General features: G+C 39.2%; 1 protein-coding gene across 3 annotated transcripts in view; it reads right to left on the bottom strand.

The window, feature by feature from the left end:
* Positions 1-7,249: 7,249 nt before the first annotated feature.
* kank3 (KN motif and ankyrin repeat domains 3) overlaps positions 7,250-19,218 on the bottom strand; it is a 32,308-nt gene continuing 20,339 nt past the window's right edge. For 2 of the 3 annotated variants that reach the window (XM_080032677.1, XM_080032678.1), the window contains exons 7-12: positions 19,086-19,176; positions 18,425-18,644; positions 17,997-18,139; positions 16,492-16,692; positions 13,535-13,636; positions 7,250-7,963 (exon numbers count right to left, since the gene is read on the bottom strand). In XM_080032677.1, coding sequence (XP_079888803.1) covers positions 7,901-7,963; positions 13,535-13,636; positions 16,492-16,692; positions 17,997-18,139; positions 18,425-18,644; positions 19,086-19,176 — 820 coding nt within the window. In that variant the 3' untranslated portion in view covers positions 7,250-7,900. The remainder of the gene's footprint in view (positions 7,964-13,534; positions 13,637-16,491; positions 16,693-17,996; positions 18,140-18,424; positions 18,645-19,085; positions 19,177-19,218) is intronic. The other variant, XM_080032679.1, reaches the window with a different exon arrangement.

Raw genomic sequence — 19,218 nt, 5'->3', positions numbered from 1 at the left:
CTTATGGAAATACATAAGGTCTTTAAATTATATTTGCACAAGGAAATATTCTTGTTATATGTATTCAACATTGTTGTTTGGTTATTGTTTCCATATACAGTTTTGCAAATGATTTGCCAGAAAATGTACCATACAACATACCAATACCATATATAGATTATACAAGGTACCCTATTTTAAATTGATCAATATCACCTTCGCAATATATACAGTCATATGAAAAAGTTTGGGAACCCCTCTCAGCCGGCATTATATTTGACTCTGCTTTCACAAAAAAAAGATAAAAGTGGTATGTCTTTAATTTACCAGGAACAGCTAAGTACTGGGATGTTTTCCAAACAAAGATTTTTTGAAAAGCAGTATTTGGTGGTATGAAATAAAATAAAATGTGAAAAACTGGCTGTGCAAAAATATGGGTACCCTTGTGGTTTTGTTGATTTTAATGCCTTTAACAGCATGTAAAACTGATGACTTTAAACACACAGTTGGTTGGATTATGTTGTTAAGCCTTGAACCTCATAGAATTGTCTGTTTAATCATGAGAAAATTTATTTTAGGTGCCTAAATGCAAGTTGCACTTCTCTTTGACTCTCTGCTGAAGTGAAACAGAATGGGATCATCAAAACAGCTCCCAAAAGATCTTAAAAACAAAGATTGTTCATTGTCATGGTTTAGGGGAAGGCTACAAGAAGCTTTCCCAAAGGTTTCAATTGTCAATTTCGACTGTAGGGAACGTTGTCAGGAAATGGAAGGACACAGGCATAGTGGCAGTTAAACCCAGGCATGGCAGACCAAGAAAAAAACAGGAGCGGCATAGGTGGAGGATTGTGAGAATGGTTGCACACAACCCACAGATCACCTCCAAAGACCTGCAAGAACATCTGGCTGCAGATTGTGTATCTGTACATCGTTCAACAATTCAGTGCAATTTGCACCAAAACATCGGCTTTTTATAAAGACCAAATAACTTAATTTTTGTCTCATCAGTCCAAAGCATTTTCTTCCAATATGAAGCTGGCTTGTCTAAATGAGCTTTTGCATACTCCATGCAACTGTATCTGTGGCGTGGGCGCAGAAAGGGCTTCCTTCTCATCACCCGGCCATACAGATGTTTTGGTGCAAATTGCACTGAATTGTAGAACCATGTACAGATACACAATCTGCAGCCAGATGTTCTTGCAGGTCTTTGGAGGTGATCTGTGGGTTGTCTGCAACCATTCTCACAATCCGCCGTATATGCCGCTCTTGTACTTTTCTTGGTCTGCTAGACCTGGGTTCAACTGCAACTGTGCCTGTGTCCTTCCATTCCCTGACAACGTTCCTTACAGTAGAAATTGACAATTGAAACCTTTGGGAAAGCTTCTTGTAGCCTTCCCCTAAACCATGACAATGAATAATCTTTGTTTTTAAGATCTTTTGGGAGCTGTTTTGATGATCCCATTCTGTCTCACTTCAGCAGAGAGTCAAAGAGAAGTGCAACTTGCATTTAGGCACCTAAAATAAATTTTCTCATGATTAAACAGACAATTCTATGAGGTTCAAGGCTTAACAACATAATCCAACCAACTTTGCGTTTAAAGTCATCAGTTTTACATGCTGTTACAGGCATTAAAATCAACAAAACCACAAGGGTACCCATATTTTTGCACAGCCAGTTTTTCACATTTTATTTTATTTCATACAACCAAATACTGCTTTTCAAAAAGTCTTTGTTTGGAAAACATCCCAGTACTTAGCTGTTCCTGGTAAATTAAAGACATACCACTTTTATCTTTTTTTTGTGAAAGCAGAGTCAATTATAATGCCGACTGAGAGGGGTTCCCAAACTTTTTCATATGATTGTATATATATATATTTCTTTTACAATTGGTGAAGAATTCCCAATGCTAAATAAAAACAAAATATCAACAGTCATTAATCAGAAAATGTAACTTTTTTACCGCAACTCAGAGAGCATTTAGAAAAATGTAAGCGGTTGATTTGGTAATAAGCATAGGCTAATCTGCTTATAAATGAAACAGACAAGATCTGCTACAACAGAAAAACTGTAAACATATTTAATAAGATTATATGTTACAATGGAAATCCCCTTTTTATTTTAGGATGACCACTTGCCTTCCTGAGAATTGAATGATGATCGTTCTGCACTTGTATAATTAATTCTTAAAATGGGATTTATTTCTTCAAAAAATGACCTCCTAAACACTCAACTTGATCTTGAACATATTTTCTTGTGTTGCCCTTAAAAGTAAATAGGGGAAAGGTCTCTGCATGTAATCTCCAAAAGAGTATACAATATTGCCTTTTAGGATTCCTGAATTAAATGGCATTTTGCTGTGTACACTTTATACATACATATACTTATAGTGTACATTATTATAGCTTACAACCGATTATACAGCCATTTTTTTATTCACTTTCTCTCCAAAGCATCTGGGATTAGTCAGCGGTTTATTCTCCCCCTATGACCTTTATAATTTGAGATCCTATCGAAGAGAAGGGAGATGGGGCTTCATCTTGCTGCTCTATGAGAGGAAAATTGCTTGTATTTGAATAAGATATCATTTTCATGTCATTTTCCACTTCTAAAACTGGATAACTAATGCTTTTTAGCATTGATTCATAGGAGTCAGAGGTATCAAAATGCTTTAACTATACAGATTATTTGTCAATTTAAATGTACTTAATCTTTTATTTTTGCAATTAAGACTAATTATGTGGTCTGTTTCTAAAAAAGAAGCATATGGTAGTATCAACATTTATGCGTCATCGCAGATCAAAAGTGGAAGCATTGGAAATGGCGTCTGCGTCAAAATACTTGAATGGTATGCGGCCATTAAGTCTTCACGGTACATTGTGTCCAGTTCCTATTTAGACGATGTGGCATTATAATAATTATTTTGTATGAAGTTATGTGATCTTTATCACAAAAGCCCATTTTCTCATGTTTGATACTTGTGTCCTAAAAAAATTAACTTCCATTTCGTATCCATCCGGGACGACACACAACTGGGATATCTCTCGTCTCAACATAAATAATTTATAAACTTTTTTTGGTATCAATGTTAATTTATGTTTAAGTCAGAAACATTTGTTTTCTCTAACTAAATATATGTTTTAATAATAAACTAGTAAAAAAATAAGTAGTGTTGCTTGGCTGTTGCGTCATTATTGGATTGGATCCATAAGGAGAAGCAATGGTGAGATGTAAAGTTGGAGTCATAAAAATGTGTGTCAAGCAACTTAAATCGTCAATCCACCATTCCACAGATAATTTTGTAGGTACTTATTTTGCTGATAAGGACTATCCTCTGAAACTATTTTTGTTTTTGTTAAAAATTTGGTCATAGTCTGTTATCGCTCAGTGTTGAATCCCAAAAACGGGACGACTGCTTAACGCCATCTTTTCCATCGTCCTGTACCTAAGCTTGAAATGATGAAGAGGAATGAAAGCTCAACATGCACCTTACTTTCGGTGTTGATGACAGCCTGAAAAACATAAACATCATCAGTAAACTTAGCTCGACGGGACAGTACACACCTACCTGAGCCAAGACAGAAACGACCACACGGCAGGAGAAGCAAACGTTTCATCGACATCCATGGAGCGGCGAAGAGACGTGGCTGGACGCACACGTGGTTCAGATCAAACCAACCACAGGCCTCGGTCCTCACGCCATCCTGTGTCCCTCAACTCCCCCCCCCCCCCCCCCCCTCCGCCCCTACTCTTCCTATCCCGTACTGCCTCTTGTCCTGTGTCCTCAATCTTTTAAAGGTCCTTTCCATTTGGTTGTCCGTCCCCTCTGAGTGCCACATTTTCCCACGATTCCATTCCTCTGAGTATTTCCTCTGCTCTTCTCTGATACATCGCATGTCTTCAAGAAATTCAAGCTTTTTCCAAGACATTCCCCATTTTTTCTTTTATATGCAATGAACAGTAAAACACTTCCATCATTTGTAGGGTGCAATGTAAAATAGCCTATAAAAAATACATAAGTATGAAAAATAAAAAATAAATCACATTTTCAGAGGTAAAGGAAAGGCTAAAGTAAAAGCAGCACTTCGCACTGCAACTCTTTTTCACAGTTTGAGAGCACAGTGTGGCTGCACAGTGGGGGGACAGAAGCATGAGAATGAGTCGGTGGGAGAAAAAAACTCCCTATATATATAAATAAGGGAATGATGCCACTGTTGCTATACAGAGCGAGGGGCTTAGTGGTCTCCTGAAATCCTATTGGCCGGCCTGTTGCCATGTGCTCTGGAGTCAGCAGAGATGCTGCTAACAAATCAAGGAAATGTTCTAATATTAGACTGTATGTATCTAGGCAGCAGGAGCCCCTGACCTCTCAACTCCACTAGCGTTACGTTCCACTTCACAGATCAGCATAATGAAAGAAGTGGTGTGGAAGTAACTGGTTAAAAAATTTTTTATGGCACAGTAAAACAGAACAGCAGAAACAGCCCCCCGCCACCCTCTATGATATCCCAGCAACTACATTTACCAACAGACAGAGCAGGAGTAAACAGATTCATCTTATTTTGGGATTTCTGATATTTATGTTGTGATTTAACTATATTTTTCTGCTCTGGACAATTTGGAGAACATAAAGGTTTTGAAATATATTTTGTTATTTAGGTGAAATGAAGCTCATGAAAACAGCCTATTTCTACTTAGGGGTTATACTGTTATAAACTAGGTCCGTGCATTACAAATGCAATCCAATGTTTTGGGAACATGTACATTTTAATTTCTACAAAGTTTTGTGCTTCTTGAAGATTTCAAGAAGTGTAAATAACCATAACCAAGTAGCTTTGGTTACCTAAAATGCGACATCAGTCTTAGTAATTTTATGTTGCAATGTTATCGCCATATGTAAAATGTCTTTGGTAACAAATTATATTTAAATAACAATAAAGCAGTACTGCTCATTGATTTGCAAATTGCCTGCTATAATCTAATTCACCCAGACTCGGTAAAGGGAGAGCTGCAACAGTAAACAGTGTGACATTGTGTTGACTGATTGAATATAACCCAGCTGTAGCTAAATATAACCATGAATGCCTTAGTCATGGTTTATAGTTGTATTTGGACATTGTATTTTTGCATTTTTCAGCACCTTCGGTAGGGAAAACAGCATTAAAATATTCAGGTTTATTTTCAGCATTGTTTTCTCACCCAGCTGACTGTCTTGTGCTTCGGAAGAGTGCTGTCATACTTCACGCCTGACTTACATTATCAATGAACCCAGCACAAGAGCCATTGGCCATATTTCTGTTGGTTTAATACTTGACAGTCATTTTTTAATCGTATGGTTCTGAATTATTTCATCTATATAAATCTTCTTTGAAACCATATTTTTTTACATTAGTTAATTAAATGATTCACATTATAAACTTTTTTCAAAGCATGTCAAATCAAGGGTATAATATATCCCATTCCTGCGTGAATTCAAAGTGACCAAATAATGAATTTACCCTCACTTTCTGGTGTATTACTTGTGAAGGTCAGCAGATGCTCGTGGGTGCTGTGGGGGGGGGGGGGCTGTTATGCTGACAAGTACATTTTAAGGACTTATGGTCTGATCACTTACCCAAACAGAAAATAAATGAATGTGTGAGGTGCTGTGCAATATATTCAAATGTTTATTTACACAAATGAAACGGTTTTTAAGCTCATATTAAGAACAGTTACATGCATATTTTCAGTCAGTGGATGGCCCCACCTCTTATTTAGTCAGGGCGACTGGCTCAGGTTGTAGAGTGGGTTGGCCAATGATCGAAGGGTTGGCGGTTCGATTCCCGCCCTGTCACTTGTGTCATGGTTGTTGTGTCCTTAGGCAAGACATTTCACCCGATTTTCCTCGTGTGAATGTGTATGACTGCTGTATGTTTGTGGTGGTCGGAGGGGCCGTAGGCGCTTAATGGCAGCCACGCTTCCGCCACTGTATGACATGTGAATGAATGGAACCTGGAACCCTGTAAAGCGCTTTCAGTGCCTAGAAAAGCACTATATAAATCCTATCCATTATTATTTGAGAAGGGCCATCTTCTTTGGTCTCTCTCAGACACGGGAACTTCCTAGACACTGACGTGATGTCCCTTAGTTTTTCAAATTGTATTCCAGTAAATAGTAGTGTGCCCCTCTGTTCAACCCCAGGAGAATGTTAATGTTATGAATAATTCACAAAAAGCTTATCGACCTTTAATATGAGTTTTGACTGCTATTGCTTAAAGGTGAAGTAAGCGATGTATTTATGTTAATATAAGTGTTAAATCGCTTTTTATTCATACAGTGATCACTAACATAATGTGCGCGTTTCATAAAGCCGATCTCTCAGTCAGCTCAGCTGCTCTACATGTAATCGGCAAATAAACTTTTCGGGGATCTCGAAATTAATATCCAATCACATGAGAGAACGCTACAAACCGACACTCGTCTCACTCATGGGTTGCGTTCCGAATCGCATACTTTCTACTATATAGTATGTAGAAAAAAGATTTAGGATGTCCCGATTCTTGTGGCCAGATTTAGGATGGTTAGAAGTACCCGGATGTCCTACTTCATGCGGCCAAGATTGTTAGTGTTGAAAAGTTCATCCTATTTGGGCGATTCTGACCCACAATCCAGTGCGCACGTGAAGTGACGTAACATCGACGAAGCCTCCATATGAAAATATGAAAACAAACGGGGATGCGACGGATATAAAAGCAAGAGGCAAGATCAAGGCGCAATGTTATGATGAAATAAGAGAGAAAAGTATGTCCCAATAGTATGCCTACTGCATCCTAACTAGGATTATTTTTATCGTCAGATGTAGTATGTAGAATAGAAAAAAGAAAGAGTATGCGATTCGGAACGCAACCATGGTCTCAATGTTTATGCACCTACAATGGCGGAGCAGGTACAAATCCTTCCCAATGTCTGTTTTGATGGTTTTTATCATGTTTTATCACACTTATGGATCTGAGATCTGATGCTTGAAGACCACAGTGCATTAATGTGGTGACGTAGGGACGAGCGAGGGGACTGCTAACTGCAGTAACTGACAGGAAGTTAGCTAAAAGAACCATTCTGCTTACAGCACCTTTAACAATGACTTGATAGCTCTTTTCAGAACTGAATTATCAGGTGTGAAAATCTTGTTTAGAAGTGTGAAGAACAGCTTATTATCGTTTTTTACTTTTACTGCTTGCAGAAACAAATGACTTTCCATATTTTATGTAAATATGTTTATTTCAGACATGAATATATATATATTTACGTACATATATTTATATAAACATCCAATGCACAGTTAGTGCAGACTATGAAAGTGAAAAGGTTCACAGATCAGTTAACAAGGGCAGGACAGGAAGTAAAGACTTAGAGGGCAACACACAGAGACTGTGTTGTGTCATTTGATGTAAATAATACATATTGGACATGTTATGCAGACACAAGTAGCCAATATTATGCATTTAATGCAGCGTTAACACTGAGATGTACTCAAAGACAGTGACATATCCTGATGCATGTTTTGGTGTCAGTGTTTGTTTGGTTTACCATGAATAATATGGGGTGCAGATTTTGGGAAGTGCATCATATGCCACCAGCTTGTGTTGCCCTCAAATGTTAGTGGAGTGCAAATAAAAAATGTAAGGCCTCATCTCCTGACCTCAATTAGACTAGATGCTAGAAGCTCATATTAGTCAAGTATATAGTATAACCATTCACAACTTATGGAAAAATAATATTCTCATATCAACAATACTTATAAATGCAGGACACATGTCAATGCATAAATACATATATATATATATATATATATATATATATAAGTGAATTCCAGTGGAGCTTTTCAGAGCTCAAATCCAGTTATGTTCGGTAATCTGTCTACCCCGATGAGTAGTCATTATTCTTTCAGTCTGAAGGCCACGGCTTGTTGGGGCTGGTGGGGCTCCTTGGCTGTGTCTTCGGGCTCCCCTGAAAAATACAATGTGAAGAACAGGGTCCACTTTTAAATAACATAAAAAATATTAGCAACTTATTAGAATGTTTTTACATCACATATGCTTTTTAATAGTTAGAATTATTCAATAGAGTGAAAAGCCATTGAGGCTTTTTATTATTATTATTATTGTTATTGTTGATGTTGTGGTGATAATTTAAAACTGTACCTAAATTGTATTCACATTATAAATTTGATAATGGAAATGCTTTAGTTATATAATATTAAAATACACATATTTTATAAATCTGCCCTGTTACAGAAAACACAAGGCACAAATGCTTTATAACACCTATAGGGGGCAGCACTGCACCTTCAGCCACACCCAAACTAGCTTGGGAGCACTGCCGTGGAACTGACCCTACCCACTTGAAAATAAAAGAGACATTGTTCACTGTACAGGGATGTAAGAAGGTTTGACCTGCTCTGACTTCGGCCTTCGGCCTGCTTGCATTATTTGATTGTGACCACAAAAATGATGCACTGCCAAATAAAAAGTAAAACCTTACTGAATGCTTTTTTTAATTCTCTCTCTCGCAGTCTCTTTTTTTCTGGCTGTTAAACATACCAGTGATTCTTGAGAAGTGGGACAAAAGGCCGTCTTGCATATGGAACTGCGGTTATCTTTAAAAATAAAAATATTTAAAATTGTAGATGTTATTAGGAATTAAGAATAGAATGTCTGGAGCACTATTATCTCCTTAAATTGAATTTTATCATTATTATGTCAAATATATTACACTTGTTATCTTCACATGACGTCCAAAACAGTGTGTCCACAGAGAAGGTTTCAATCTTTCATATGCAATAAAACCTATTCAAAATTTACTTTGATGATTAAAGAGTGCTTTTTTCATCAAAAGCAACCCTAAATAATCTCTCATATCAATATTATATCATTTTCTTCAACACATTCATGTTGTATAAGGTTTCAAAGTGGTTGGACACTTTTTGTCAACACCGTCAGACAATCCATTTAAATGTAATAAAATCAGGCAAAATAAGGGGCAGCTGTCACTGTCACTATGAAGGACAGGCTCTGATAAGTGTTGTAGTTTTAGAATATTTTACATTCCAAATCTTGAAAGTCCTGCGTCACAACCATGATATGTCAACACCGACTTACAATTTCTGTTATTAAGTTATTTGTTAATTTCTGTTATAAGTTATTTGAAATGTTTTGATAATTTTATTTTCCTGAAATAGTTCATACTAGCACCTAGCATCAACAGAAAAAACAAATGTCTACTAGATAATTTCCATTTGTTTTCATTTAAGAAACGTTAAATATGTCAACACCGTCAGATGTCAACTCCGTCAGATTTCCTGTCTGACGGTGGTGGCAGGCCAATGACGGAGTTGATATTCAATGTGAAGGCATCATATTTGGGTGGTTTTCAAGTTATTATAATTATTTTAAATAAAGAAATAGGGTTTAGTTTTTCTAATACTGTACAGGTCCTTCTCATATAATTAGCATATTGTGATAAAGTTCAATGTTTTCTGTAATGTACTGATAAACATTAGACTTTCATATATTTTAGATTCATTACACACAATTGAAGTAGTTCAAGCCTTTTATTGTTTTAATATTGATGATTTTGGCAAAAAAGTAAAGAAAAACCAAAAATACAAATCTAAAAAAATTAGCATATTTCATCCGACCAATAAAAGAAAAGTGTTTTTAATACAAAAAAGTCAACCTTCAAATAATTATGTTCAGTTATGCACTCAATACTTGGTCGGGAATCCTTTCGCAGAAATGACTGCTTCAATGCGGCGTGGCATGGAGGCAATCAGCCTGTGGCACTGCTGAGGTGTTATGGAGGTCCAGGATGCTTCGATAGTGGCCTTAAGCTCATCCACAGTGTTGGGTCTGGTGTCTCTCAACTTCCTCTTCACAATATCCCACAGATTCTCTATGGGGTTCAGGTCAGGAGAGTTGGCAGGCCAATTGAGCACAGTAATACCATGGTCAGTAAACCATTTACCAGTGGTTTTGGCACTGTGAGCAGGTGCCAGGTCTTGTTGAAAAATGAAATCTTCATCTCCATAAAGCTTTTCAGCAGATGGAAGCATGAATGCTCCAAAATCTCCTGATAGCTAGCTGCATTGACCCTGCCTTTGATAAAACACAGTGGCACCCCAGACCATCACTGACTGCGGGTACTTGACACTGGACTTCAGGCATTTTGGCATTTCCTTCTCCCCAGTCTTCCTCCAGACTCTGGCACCTTGATTTCCGAATGACATGCAAAATTTGCTTTCATCCAAAAAAAGTACTTTGGACCACTGAGCAACAGTCCAGTGCTGCTTCTCAGTAGCCCAGGTCAGGCGCTTCTGCCGCTGTTTCTGGTTCAAAAGTGGCTTGACCTGGGGAATGCGGCACCTGTAGCCCATTTCCTGCACACGCCTGTGCACGGTGGCTCTGGATGTTTCTACTCCAGACTCAGTCCACTGCTTCCGCAGGTCCTCCAAGGTCTGGAATCGGCCCTTCTCCACAATCCTCCTCAGGGTCCGGTCACCTCTTCTGGTTGTGCAGCGTTTTCTGCCACACTTTTTCCTTCCCACAGACTTCCCACTGAGGTGCCTTGATACAGCACTCTGGGAACAGCCTATTCGCTCAGAAATTTCTTTCTGTGTCTTACCCTCTTGCTTGAGGGTGTCAATGATGGCCTTCTGGACAGCAGTCAGGTCGGCAGTCTTACCCATGATTGCGGTTTTGAGTAATGAACCAGGCTGGGAGTTTTTAAAAGCCTCAGGAATCTTTTGCAGGTGTTTAGAGTTAATTAGTTGATTCAGATGATTAGGTTAAGAGCTCGTTTAGAGTACCTTTTCATGATATGCTAATTTTCTGAGATAGGAATTTGGGGTTTTCATGAGCTGTATGCCAAAATCATCAGTATTAAAACAACAAAAGACCTGAAATATTTCAGTTGGTGTGCAATGAATCTAAAATATATGAAAGTTCAATTATTGTCATTACATTATGGAAAATAATCAACTTTATCACAATATGCTAATTATATGAGAAGGACCTGTATTTATGGAAACTCTCAATCTTCTTTTGTCATGATTTGATTCTTAAAAAAGCACAGGATGATACAAAATGAGGCGATTTGATGTGAGTCTGTAAGCAAGTCTGATTGAAAGACTGTAATGTGAATCTTGAATTAACGCTCAACCAATAATATGCTGTTATAAAATCACTGTTATTGATTATATTCTACGTATTTGATGGTTATCTGGGTTTTTGTCACCACCGTCCGATATGTCAAATTCATAAGATATACTTGTCAACTCCGTCAGATACAGTGACGTGCGGTGAGGTCAGTGAGTGGGTAGGCACTGAGTTCTGAAAGCCAGATTTCTCTAAACCTATATATCGTTAAATCAAAAACAATAAACAACAAACAGGCATGCACAGCCGATTTCAAATAAGTTCCCCTCTCTCTCTCTCACACTCACTCACTCACTCACTCACTCACTCACTCACTCACTCACTCACTCACTCACTCACTCACTCACTCACACACACAGACGGGACGTATATGAAATGTCACGACGGTGACTGCAGGTTTGCCCGTAGCCTACTGTAGTTTGGTCTAAATGATTAAACATCGCATCCATCGACTTAACGGACCCGTCCTCACACCAAGGGCTGAAAAAACGTAGGGGAACGAGTCAAACCTTCGCCGATTCAAACTAGTACTTCTATTCAGCTTCAAAATAAAAGATAGCACTCACCATTCTGTAGGACTAGAGCATAACTGATGGCAACTCCACTCCATAAACTTTATCTTAATAGATAAAGTACCAGTAGCATATGTCCCATGGACCTGTCCAGCATCAGAATGTAACCATTTATCCACATTGCACAGCTTAGGTTTGTCCGTCAGTAACAATGAAAACACAACTGCTCAATTGAATATAAAATGCAGACTGGATTGCACTCGATATCAATTCATCCAACCTTATTATTAAATAAACCCCCAAAAAGTTTCTGACTCACCAATCTGACTCCCTGGCTGTAGAAAGAAGCAAGATGACAGTAATCCAGTCGGACTGACAGCACAGCTAGCTAGCATCCTTCCGTTCATGTAGGCTACCTGTCCGTTTGAAATGCTCGAACATTGTTTGTCCCTGTTGCTGCTGTACACCGTCCAAGGCTGGCGCAAGCCTTTCTCTTGCTATTCATTCTGTTCCCTTTTAAATTATAATCCAATTTGTTAAAATTCCTCAAGTCTGAAATATCTGCGGGCATGGACACGACAGCTGCAATGTTGACTTTAAAATCCGCGGGGGTAATGACGTTGGCCTAAGCTGCGTAAATGTCCAGTAATATCTCGATTTTAATTGGTCCTTGAATGATATGTAACGTAAAGGCTTCTAGCATACCACATTTACGTCAAAATAAGCACAAATAATTATGCTTATTTGCGTACATGTTAAAGAATACAAATCGAAGTGCGCATGCGCGAAAATATGTTTTGCTTGCCGTCCACAATGAATAGGAGGCGAAGGCACAGCTTATTTTGGCGTAACTTAACTGCCACCGTTCTCATCAAAACGTCTACACTTTTTTAAAGTAATCACGGATTACATGTAAAGATCGAAATAATTAACAGTAATTATACAAATAGAAGTTTATTAAATAAAACATCTATTTTATTTTTATTTTTTTGCACATGGCGCCAGGGTAGGCAGTACCCTGACCGCACGTCACTGGTCAGATATACATGTCAACTCCGTCAGATATGTGTCAACTCCTTAAAATAATTATTATTTTAATAACAATACATAATGATATTTCATAGTTGTTGAGGAATGGTTGGTCATATGTGAAAATCTAACCAGTCACCTAACAACATGAGAATGTGTTTTGAAATTTGAAACACATCTTGATTGCTGTTAATTTTAAAGTAAACATTATATTACACAGTTCAACTAAAGAACATAGAAGAAAATCGTATAATATGAAATGTATATTCATATACATTTTGAAAATATTTTTTGTGGCCTCTGTCAGTCTTAGTGAATACTTGTGATCACAATACATCTCATGGGTCTAGCATGCATTGAGGGAAAATTAATTTGTGTTTTTGGTGTCTGATGGTGACACAAAATAAGGAATGGCAAGGTAAAAAGCCCATTTTGATAAAAAAGACCAAAGCTGGGAGGTTGTACCAAGGTTTAGCTCAGTAGCTTAGTATATGTTGGATACAAACATGTAATTTAATTTGCCTAAACATAGCGTTTACATTTTTTCAACATTGCACCCTGTTTTGTCCCATTTCTCAAGAATCACTGATAATACAAACCAATCCAGACGAGTCTGAATTTAAGCTAAAGGTACATTTTCTATGATAGGCCAAAGAAAGTCTGTAACTTTGTTTTTTATATTGCCTTATTTTACATGTTATGGTGTAAAGCAAAATATGTAATCCAACATTTTTATGCAAAGTTGCAGTCATTTAATCAGTCAAAATCACAAAGAGTGAAGACTCTGTCTCTACGGAGGAGGAAGTGGTTGGAGGGGGACTCACCACAGCAGTCTGGGTTTTAGCATAGTTCATGTGAGCGTAGAGCAGCACAGCTGTGTCGTTGTGAGATGCCTCCAGTGAGATGGATAGAGCACTGCTGCCATCCTAAAGAGGGAAGAGAGCGGGAGAAATGGGTACAGTAGGAGGGCAGATAGTAAGTAAGTTCACTGACCCTTGGTGTTTCCACTGCCGACGGGGTTAAGGCTGGACGGCGATAGCTGCCGGCATAATATGGGTCAAAGTGTCGGGCTGTGGAACAACTGTGGTCAAGCCAGCAGTCTCTCGTTTTTGCTTGGCCAAACCGGCCGCTTATATATTTATTCCCCCCGTGTTTTGAACGTATTACGCCGGTAAATGTATGCACAGAGACGGCTTGGTGCAAGCCGACATACAGTGAGCGAACAGCGCTGGCTGCGGCAGCTACTGGCTAACTATGGTGACATAGTAGCAGCGGGACACAGTGTAGCCCACTGATTCATTTAATGAAGAGGAAAAACCACACAATAGAGTGATGCGCCGAAATTTTTCGCTAAACACAAGACTCTCTTCACTCTTGCTGAGGTGATAACACACAGCGATTTAATGCAGAAAAGATTCTTTCGACCAATCAACGGACGGCAGTGTGTAGCTCCACCTTTTCGGCACCCTTTCAGACGGCTGGTACCCCAATGGAGGAGTATTGAAAAAAGGAGCGGCTTAGAGCGGCCTAGAGCGGTTAGGCGCGCTTATTTCCAGACCCTAGCCAACTTTTGGCAAACGAAACGCCAAGATAAGCGGACCGAGCCGCTCCAACCCGCTCTGCTCGGTGGAAACGAGGGATTAGAGCGGTTAGGCGTGCTTTTTTACAGACCCTACCCAACTTTTGGTAAATAATGCCTTGTTTCCACTTAGAGCGGGACAGCACGCTCTTAAGAATCTGGGTGGTGTTTCCACGACCGACCCTACCCTGTCTGGTAGGGCGGGGTCTAGACTGGACGGGAACAGCTGCTGCCAGAATAACAGAAAGAGACGGCTTGGTGCAAGCCGACAGAGACAGTGAGCGAAAAGCGCTGGCTGCGGCAGCTACAGGCTAACTGGTGACATCGTAGCACCGGGACACAGTGTAGCCTTTATAGGTCTGTGTAGCCCACTGATTAATTTAATGAAGAGGAAAAACAACACACAATAAACAGAGTGCTGCGCCGACATTTTTCGCTATGCACAAGACTCTCCTCACTGTTGCCGAGGTGAATACACACAGCGATTTAATGCGGAAAGGATTCTTTCGCCCAATCAACGGACGGCAGTGTGTAGCTCCACCTTTTCGGCACCCTTTCAGACGGCTGGTACCCCAACGGAGGAGTACAGAAAATAGGAGTGGCTTAAAGCGGTAAGGCACGCTTATATGCGGACCCTACCCAACTTTTGGCAAATGAAAAGCCAAAATAAGCGGACCGAACCGCTCCGACCCGCTCTGCTCGGTGGAAACGAGGCATAAAAAGCCAAAATAAGCGGACCGAGCCGCTCCAACCCGCTCTGCTCGGTGGATACGAGGCAATAGCCTTGTAATAGATGCTTTGTCACACAGCGGGGGAACTTTGCAGCATTCCAGCAGCAAAAAAGTAAAGCAGTACAACAACCTAATATAATAAATGGTTTAGCTTATTTGATTGTCTCAATTTAAATATATATATATATTTAGCTCAACTTCAGTTTCACAGGTTGGCAAATTTCTGTCCCACTCTTTGCCTAGTGTAACCATTACTATAATAAACCAAAGATCTAATGTGAGCTAATATGAGCTATACATCTAAGGTCCTAAACTGATTATCATGGTGTAATCTAATATGGAACAGCTGCTCCACTACTATTACTATTACACACAATAATTATGACATTATTACGTTAACTCAACAGAAATAATTTAATTCATTGAAGGAAACAATCGATGTAAAGTGGTGTGCTCCAAATCCTATATTTAAATAGAATACATTAAAATTTAAATCTTACTAAGTAAGGTTGCGTAATGGCACTGCACACTTTATGACTCCACTGTGACTTTCATTCTATTCTGTGTTTTCAAAGGACAAGGATATGGGTGCTTTTCCTAATATAATGTCCCCTCCCCCCCCCCCCCCCCCCCCCCTCAGTCCAACTGTGCTGCTCTGAAACACAACCCAGGAGCTTCTTGCACGAGTGGTCAACTCATTTTGGCACAGATGTGATCGCTCAAATATCTGTCTGCCTGGCCTCTTCAAGCACAATACCAATCCTCTGTTAAATCACTTTGTTACACAATGTTGTGATGAACAACAAATGAATGAAGCAAGAAATGCTTTAAGCTTTAAGTGGTGTTAAGTAGACTTTTGTTCCAGATTTCTGCAATTCTAGAGAACTTTATGTTCCTATTAAAATTAATGGGTGAAATAAATCAATTGGTTGACAGAATCTGGTAAAGTTTGGAACCTTCACAGTGTAAAAGTAATTACTGATGAACTTTTTCCACCTTTTCCAGGAACAACTGACTCCCATACTGTGTGTATGGGTCATGTGAGGAAGTATGCAGAGGACTAGCGATGGAGCCTTCAGGGAATGTCTGCGGTTCAAAGGAGCTGTAGCTTTTTAATTAATCCCTGGGGCCTTGTAAGCAGCCCAGTGATTGTATTTCCTGTAAACAGCACTGATTTAAGTAAATGGCAGATGAAACTAATCTGATCGTGGCCCCTAAGATCTCAGCCTTCGTTGCTAATCAGGGATATCACAAAAGAAGAAAATTAGAATTGAAGGTGACAAGGAGAGGAAATTGCATAGACCAATTCCCCATGAGGAGCTGTTTCCTGTGCACAGATTAAGCTGAATCCTAGACCAGAAATCACTAAGATGTTTCCAGCAGTCGGATATCCAACAGTTGGCTTCATCTGTATGGGATAAGTTTCCCTCAGTGTGTGTTTCGGGTAAAGACGAAAATGTAAATGCCTTACATTATCAACAATCGAGATGTCACAACCAGGCTGTTCCAGGAGCAGTTTCACAATCTCAGCACGGCCATGTTCGCTAGCACACATCAGAGCCGTGGAACCCTCGTCGTCCTGCACATTAACGTCAGCGCCGCACTCCAGCAGCGCCCGCACCATCTCCTGACGACCATGGCTAACAGCTAGCATCAATGCTGTCTGTCCCGCCTGTGAAAGTAAAGAAATACAAATGTAAATGTTCCCTTAGAGTTTACAGCTGGTGGTCATATAGTTAAGCCTTTTTATTGGTTGAGGAATTACACCATTTTTGGGGACACACCAGTGGTAGAGTGTGCACCATTAAGGCCAATGCCTTGTCAGAGTGACCGGGTGTTGAGACATTGTTGCATGTCTTCCTCTCTTTCACTCACTATTAAATAGTATCCAAAAGGGTTGGAGCGCTTCCGTGGTGTAGTGGGTAGAGCAAGTACCATTTGAGGCCCAGTCCTTATTAACAGCGGACCCCAGTTCGACTCAGGCCCAGGCCATTTCCTGCATGTCATCCACCTCTCTCTCCCTATTTCAACTCTGTCACTAATACAGTCAAATAAAGACAAACCGAAAAAATATCTTAAAGAAAATGCCAAAAGGAACTGTCTTAAAAAATTTGACTGCTGATACCAAACTATTGTTGGATTGTATCAATAGGAGAATGTAGTGCACATGTCGTCGGCACTACTTGTATGCAGCAGGGAGAGGCGGAGTTAGGTGACATTTCAACATTGCAGGCTGTTTTTCTCTTAAGAATGTGGTCACAATGTAAGGATTGCATTTATACCTGGCGAGATCACTATCTTGTCTGATTGCATTTCAATCACAACATGTTTCATGTGCTTTTACAACTTGCAACAACATGAGTTTTTCTTCAAGAGAAAATATCCAGATTTAGTAGGTTTAGAAGATGATTCATTGTTCCAAAAATCAAATGGTTAATTTTCGAGAGGTAAAATTGTAAAGGATTCATTTTACATTTTGATAAATTTATTACAATTCAAAATTGTAGTCACCTGTCAAATAGTAACTAGAAATAGAATTACATTTCTGACATTGCGTACATCTTGTTACCCAAAGCAGCAATAACAAGCACCGGTAATTGGATTTTTAGCCAATGGTGCTATAAATTGACAGTCCTATGACTTGGCAGTATGCAAGCTTGTCAGGCGCTGATTAGGTAGAGCAAAGTGATAAAACCACTCAAAAGTCAACCAATTGTTATGAATGACTTCAGTGCTGCATTAGGCATTACATTCCCCTGACCCAATACAATGTATAAGCATTTATTCTTAATGACTATTTGTAGGACTAGATATAGTACTACAAAAATAAATGAAAAGCTGTGAAGCCATCTTCTGTTTAAGAAACAGGGAACAAAGAAAAGTATCATACACAATGATGTACCTTCACTCAAACTAGGAGTAGGAATCAGGTTCATTCAAAACTAGTTTTTGAAAAGTAAATAAGTCACGACTTGCCTGGCTGGCCTTGGCGTTAACATTGCCCTGACCGAAGAGCTTCTTGACAACAGCCATGTGCTCCTCCTGCTTCACAGAAGAAAGAGCAGCCAGCATTATGGCTGTATAGCCCGCCTTGTTCTGCTTATCCACACAGCATACACCTAAAGGGAACACACATTTCCATTGTGTATAAATCATTTGCATGTTTTTTTTGTTTGTTTTGATTTTACAATTGTATGTATTTATTTATTATTTACACATTATTATATATAAACTATTTTACAAAGGTGTTTGTTTACTTTTGAACCTTCATTAAAATGGGGTGGACACAATAATTGTCAGACCTGGAGTCCCCAGATGTGAATTTATTAATTGGATTATTATTGTAGTCAGCACAGTGACATTCAATAGTGTAGTGTAGATTATTCTTTGCCAGGGTCACTGACCTGTGTCAAGCAGCAGCCCCACCACAGTGAAGTTGGAGTGTGAAACACTGTAGTGGAGAGCCGTGTTGCCGTTGCCGTCGGTCATGTTAACTATGTGCTCCAGCAGCACTGATGACACCTCAGAGAACGCCATCAGGTAGTCTGAGACTCGTGAAGGCTGAGCCATCTTGGCACTAGAGATACGGAACCACTCAAGCTGGACAGTGTGGGTGCTGGAGAGCTGAAGGTGAGAATGAGAAGTCGTAGAAAATCTAAAAATAAACACTTAACTAATCTATCTCAGCAGAAAGACAGGGATAAAGCTAGCTTAACTAGCTTTATTATCTCCCCTCTTTCTCTCAAAATAGTTAAAACAATTGTGTATCCAGTATATTTTGGCAAAGTAAAACAAGTTTATAGCAGCCAGACATTCCACTGAATGTCTAGGGATGTCCCTTTTGGCATCTGTTGTTAAACCTAACAATCATCCAGTTCCTGAGCCTTTTCTCAGTCTTGCCTCCTGTTATTGTTATACAAATCTCCTATTGTCTGTTATTACTGTTTGCTGGTGCTGAAAAAATCCCTAAACAATAAAATTAATTTCCACAGCTTAACCATTTAAATAATTGTGACAACAAAAGAGTGGTTATGAATTGGTTTGAAGAAGCATGCAGGGACGCACCACTTCCTTACTCTTCAGTGTTTTGATGTCATCGTTCAAGTGGTTCTTCATTATGAGGCAGGCTTCACGCATTTTTGAGCTCAACTCAAACCTGTAAACAAACTTCAAATGTGAAGTTGAAACACAAAAGAAT

Source organism: Ammodytes marinus (assembly GCF_949987685.1).
Source record: "Ammodytes marinus genome assembly, chromosome: 8".
NCBI lineage: Eukaryota > Metazoa > Chordata > Actinopteri > Uranoscopiformes > Ammodytidae > Ammodytes > Ammodytes marinus.
The sequence above is the reverse complement of the archived record's forward strand: the minus strand, read 5'-3'. Positions and strand labels throughout refer to the sequence as shown.